The following is a 5670-nucleotide window of genomic DNA, read 5'->3' as shown; positions in this document are numbered from 1 at the left end:
CGTGTGGGACGCGCCGCCGCCGGCCCCGGGCAAGGCGCTGGCCCGCGCCAGCCTCGAGCTCCGCAAGGGCAGCTGCCTGCGCGCCAGCGGCGACGAGTACTGCAACGGCGCGGGGCTCTGGGCCAAGCTCAGCAAGGTGCGGGGCTTCCTTCCCACAACCGCTCCGCCGGCTCTCTGGTTTTTCAGTTGCTTTTCCTCCCACCTGCCTGCCCCGTTGTTGCCCCTGCCCGTTGTGGCAGGAGAGGGGCGGGTGGGAAGGGCCCGCGGGAGCCAGACCTGCTCGCTGCGTGCGCCCGGGGCCTGAGCCTGGGAGGGGAAGAATGCCCTGGATGAGATCGGAGCTCATTTGCAGCGCTTTTTGTGCCCCTTTGCGGGGAGGGTTGTGGTAGCCAGGGGTTATAATGGGCAAAGGCAGCACCGGGCCCCTCTGTCCAGCCTGCGCCCAGGGGTTATTGCTGGGCCGCGCTTCCTTCTGCAGGAGCAGCTGGCGGCCTGCAAGGGCGGCTGCGAGCTCGAAGAAGGCTGGGTCCTGGTGCGCAAGCATGGAGAGGGCTCGGGCAGGCTCATCCTCGTGGAGGCCACGGATGAAATGGAGAGGAGGCAGCAGCTCTTTGGAGTGGATTATAATCCTGCAATGAGGTAGGGAAGTGCGGGGCTGCCCCGGCATCTCCCCGTGTCCACGTTAGCCCCGCGTAGCGTGTTGGGCCTCGGGGGCTGTGCTTGGATGGGAGCCAGCGCATAATGCCGCCCTCAGCACCCGGGTCGAGCAAGACCAGGGCTATTGGTGGTGGTGCCAGGCAGGGCCCGGAGGCTTGTGTGGGTTTTCCTTTTGCAATTTTGCATCTGGGGCCAAATCGGTTCCAAATTGTATCGCCGGAGCAGACCTCAGTGGCCGACATCTGCGTGGCGTTACCCCCAGCAAGTCTCCTCCTGCCCAGACTCTTCAGCCTGGGGCTCGGGTACCCGCGCAGCCGCGGCAGCATCCCAGGTGCAAGCCCCAAGCCTGGCGGTCTTGGAGTTCGGATGCCCCCGGGCTTGCTTGCTCTGAGCTAAACGGCCAAAGGAGCAAGCTAGAGGGAGACCCTGAGCGCAACCCCCCCATCGCCATAAACTGCGTAGCCGGGATCCTGGCATTGGGAGGCATTTGCAGACTCTCCCGGGGGCGGCCTGACCACCATGCAAGGGACAGGTCTCCACCCTCAAACTCCACCAAGTCCTTCGAGGGGGAGAGGGAAGGGCTCTCCCCTGCCAGGCTTCGCTCCCAGGGTGTGCGCAGCCGATATGGGTGTCTCCCCCTGGGCCGGCCATTTCTAAAGAGCTCGTTGGGGTGCGCGCCATCTCCTGCGTTGGCTGCGGTGGGAGCCGGTGCTGCGTCAGTGCCGTGGACCGCCCTTGAGCTGAGGCTCATTCTGCCTGCCCTGTAACGAGCTGGACGAGTGCAGGGCAGCGCCGCCAAGACCCGAGTCTCGTGTCACTAGCTGTCCTGGCTGGACAATGGGAGAAGCGCGGGTCCCTGAACCCCTCCCTCGCTTGGCCGTTTCAGCTGGGAGCAAGCGGTGGACTTGACCTCTCTGCCCTTCGCAGCGAAGCCCGGACAGCTGGAGCAGGACGAGGATGCAGTGCAGAAGTTTCGGTAACAGCCAGGCCCGTCGCACGTGCTCTCTCCTGTTCCCTGGGAGCGAGTCCGGGCCTCGCCGTGGCCTCCGGAAACCTCCCGCAGGTCGGAGCAGGCTGGGGTGGGGCAGGGCAGAGTCCCGCTGGTTGAGGGCGTTTGCTCAGCACCAACGGCCTTTGCTCCCGATGTTGTCGTGTCAGCGGCGCCGGGTGATTTCTGCTGGGCACGGCTGGCTGCAATCAGCCTGGGCCGCTCCTCACAGCATGTTTGTGAACGTGGGTGTCAGCCTGAGGGCAGCAGCCAGGACGCAGAATCTGTTGTTCTCAAGGATAGATCCTGGCTCAGCAGCCGCACGGCTGTTGTCGAGGCGCCGGCTCGCATCCTGGGGCAGAGCGCTCCAAGGGGAGGTGACGCGCCCCTTGCTCAGCTGCCGCCCAAGTCACCGGGGTTCGATGTACAGCCTTGGGGACAGTGGCCATAGCCCCCCGGTTGCTGGCAGCACAAGCCATTTGCCTCCTATGAAGGGGCAGAAGTAGAGCACAACCCCCCCACCCCCCACCCCCCGGCAGTCAAGCTGCCCCATTAACCCCGAGTGTGCCAGCAGGTTTGTTCCCCCAACGTGGAGTTTCGAGTGCGACGAAGATCTGGTCCGCTTCATGTACGATTGCGTTGCAAAGGGGAACATGAAGCTGGGCAGGATCAGCCAGTATGTGGACAGCATTGACGTCTCCTCCTACGTGGTATGCAGTAGGGTGGGTTGTCACGTGCCGAGGAGAGGCCTGAGACCCGGGCGGTCGTGTCTCGGCAGCCGCGCTGGGGAAGGCGGATGTCGCTGTGACCAGGGGTTGCGTCTCCCTGGGGTCCGGTGGCGCTGGTCGCGCTCTGGATGCTGGCTCCAGGGAGAGCTGTCTTTCCTCCTGGACATGGAGGGGTGGCTGGGTGCTTGGCAGGGCCAGTCGTGTGGCCTGCAGGCTTTGGCCGGCGGGTGGCAAAGGCTGACGGGGCAAAGCTGGGGGACCCTGGGATGGAAGAAGAAAGTATGGGTGGACTCCGGAGATGCTTGGAGGCTGATGCAGCCCACCCTGTGCCTTGCTTCATGTTGTCTCTCTGCCTCTTCGCCCTGCAGAAGGACCATGGTGTGCCGCAGCTGACGGACAACCAGCTGTTCACCTTCTGGGAGAGCGATGGGGCCCAGGGCGAGCACTGGGTGCGGCTCACCATGAAGAAAGGCACCGTCATCAAGTGAGACCCGACGGCCCTAGCAAACTGTTTAGGAACCAGCCCATTTCCAGCGTCGGCCAGTGGCTGCCCTGGTGTTGGCTGTGCTTTGGGGGAGCGGCGTGTCTTGTTTCCTCTGACTCCAGTCTGGCAGGGGTTTCCAGTCATGCGTGCAGTCGGATAGGATTGTGGCCTCTGTCCCCCACCCTGAGACAGCCTGACCCGTCTCTGCAGCTCCCTCCCGAGGGCCTTGTCCAAACGTGTCTAAATCGCCCCTTGGGCCAGTTCTGTCCTGGTTCTCCTGCGTTTCCCCTAAGTGAATCCATGCTCCTTCGTGCTGGAGCCTTGTCATTCCCTGCAAGCAGATAGTTTTCACCCCATTTCCCAAGCAATGAATACTCAGCACAGAGCACGTGTGCTTGGGGACCTGGTAGAGATAACGGGCATAAGATCCCAGCACTGCACTCTGATGCCCAAAACTGGGTGCACTGGGTTCAGGTTGGGGCGCTTGGTGCACGTGGGTGTGCAAAGCCAGGCTCACGGTTCAAGAGGCTCCTCCCTGAGCAAGCACTGGAGGATTTGGCTGCTTCTCGGTCTCCTCTCCAGGAAGCTTCTGATCAGGATAGATGAAAGTGATACTAGCTACAAGCCCAAGAAGATTGCAGTGTATGGCGGTGTGATGGGCAAGCTGAAGAAGTTGGCTGATCACAACATCAACGAGTGAGTAGGTTGGGGTGTTGCGGGAGGGGCCTGGGCTCTAGTGGGCTGAGATGCCACGATGGATGAAACCTCCATCCTTCTAGCCACTAACCAAACATGCCTGTCTCCCTGGGGGAGGGTGGGATGCTTTAAGCCTGGCTTCTCCGCCTCTGGTTGCACCTCTCTGTGCTAATACAGGGATGCATGGCGGTCCTGCCCACTGGCCCCAGTTGGCTTCTGTAAGAGAGGTCCCCCAGTCCCATCCCTGGACCTGTGGGTATGCTAAGACGCACCTGATGTTTCCCTCCCTGTGCCTTTCTCCTGGCTGTTAGCATGGCTGCGCTGGCGCCGGATCAATCATCCCTGGTTACCGGCGCCACACGGGGAGTCCAGAGCCGAGGGTCATCTAGACTAAACCCCCTCCCAGATCCGGGCTTTCTGTACTCCCTTGTAGGACGAACATTGTGCAGCTGCTTGTCCTCAGCTTCTCCTGTTCCTGCGCATAGGAGGAGCACGGGAGAGCAGATTCCCTACCTTAGCTTTGAGAGCCGTTCCAATGTTTGGAAATGGCCATCACATCCCTCTCTGCCTCCACCCCCATCATACTCAAGCTTTGCTCCTATGGCTTGTCTTCAAAATGCATTAAGTCCTGATGGGCTGGACTCAGAGGACCGCAGAGTGCTTCATGCGTCCATTGCCACTGAAATCTCCGCAGGAGGCACACAGGGGTTAGGTGACTTGACTAGGGCTATCCATCAAACTGGTGGCCGAGCAGGGGGTTTGAGGCCAGGTCCTGATCCTAGCTCCTGAGTTCAAAGCACAGGGGACCACCCCTCTTTCATGTCAGTGGATGAAGAGATGTTGGCTGGAGGGTGGTGAGACTGCTCTGCAATCTCCGCCTGTGCTGTCTCTGCAGGAACCGTTACGGGGACGTGTGTGTGCTCAGGGATATGACGACTCACGAGCCTGTCATTGAGATACGAATCCTGGAGTGCGTAGGTATGGGTGTTTGTTGCAGGATCTGGCCCCCCGCTCATATGCTGCTTATAAGCCCGCTCTCCTTCAAGACGTTGCAGGCCTCATCACCCCCGTGCTGTTCATAAGCCAGGGCAGCGAGCCAGCTTGAGCCCACTGTGTTGCCCTTGCTTTTTATGGGCAGATAACGGGCTCAACGTTCGCCTCTGGGGCCTTAGGGTCCAGGCCACGTGGCACTGGGATGTGAGGCTCAATGCAGACATGTTCCAGTCAGCCCACCTGGTGCGGTACCCCCGCCTGGAAGGGATGGACCCTGACCTGTTGTACCGGCGTGCCGTGCTTATTCAGAGGTAGTGTCCGGGACACCAGCCGGGCGCGCAAGGTGGGGGCTGGCGGGGGGTCAGAGTCACTTCCGTGCATGGGGGAAAATGCAGCTCTGGTCCCGGGGGAGCTCACCGGCACCTGCTCAGTCCTAGCACCGCTGGTGATCCCCCAGCTCAGTGGCATGGCAGCACTTTGAGGAGGCAGCATGGGCCGGTGGGCTGGGTGCAGGGCTCACTCCCCTCTGCTTTATCTACCGGGTGGCAGCTCTTTGCTCACCTTTTGTGCTCAGGACCTCGATTCATGTCTCCTTACTGCAAAGTTGCTGGGTTTGTAAGGAGCCCCTCTGCTAGCATGAGGCTGGGATCTGTAATCAGCAGCAGTTCACAGGGGAGGATGCTCCTTTCTTCCCCGCCCCCTGCAGCACCTCAGTGTGGCATTACGGGACCCTTTCCTGCCTCTGGCAGAGGGTCTTGAGGTCCCTTCCAGCCCCACTTCTCTATGAATCTTTGAGTCTGGGGCAGAGAGCACCTCCTACTAGTTCACTTCTGCAGTGCCTCAGAACTGGGGGGACCCACGACCCTGCTTCTTGCAGGACTTTACCTCCTAGCAATGCCCTGGTGCATTTGGTACCATTGAGTCCTGCATGGGAGAGAGCCCCCTCCTACATCAGCTGCACCACCGCACTGGAGTTACAGTTTAAATGAGTCTTAATGGCCCATCTCTGAGGCAGGCTTCTCCAAAGATGCCCAAGATCAGATCACTAGATCATTAGACGCAGGGGTAGCAGTGGACATCGTCTTCCTGGACTTCCGGAAGGCTTTTGACACTGTCTCTCACCC

The 5670-nt window shown here is 60.9% G+C and overlaps 1 protein-coding gene across 1 annotated transcript in view; it reads left to right on the top strand.

The window, feature by feature from the left end:
• Positions 1-4: 4 nt before the first annotated feature.
• LOC109306993 (E3 ubiquitin-protein ligase HECTD3-like) overlaps positions 5-5670 on the top strand; it is a gene marked incomplete at its 5' end in the record, with an annotated part of 16233 nt that continues 10567 nt past the window's right edge. Inside the window, 8 exons of the mRNA XM_019530617.1 lie at positions 5-136; positions 479-639; positions 1544-1633; positions 2220-2355; positions 2742-2857; positions 3440-3553; positions 4449-4531; positions 4692-4857. Coding sequence (XP_019386162.1) covers positions 5-136; positions 479-639; positions 1544-1633; positions 2220-2355; positions 2742-2857; positions 3440-3553; positions 4449-4531; positions 4692-4857 — 998 coding nt within the window. The remainder of the gene's footprint in view (positions 137-478; positions 640-1543; positions 1634-2219; positions 2356-2741; positions 2858-3439; positions 3554-4448; positions 4532-4691; positions 4858-5670) is intronic.

The sequence above is a fragment of the Crocodylus porosus genome, unplaced genomic scaffold (assembly GCF_001723895.1).
Source record: "Crocodylus porosus isolate Cpor-Errol unplaced genomic scaffold, CroPor_comp1, whole genome shotgun sequence".
NCBI lineage: Eukaryota > Metazoa > Chordata > Crocodylia > Crocodylidae > Crocodylus > Crocodylus porosus.
The sequence above is the reverse complement of the archived record's forward strand: the minus strand, read 5'-3'. Positions and strand labels throughout refer to the sequence as shown.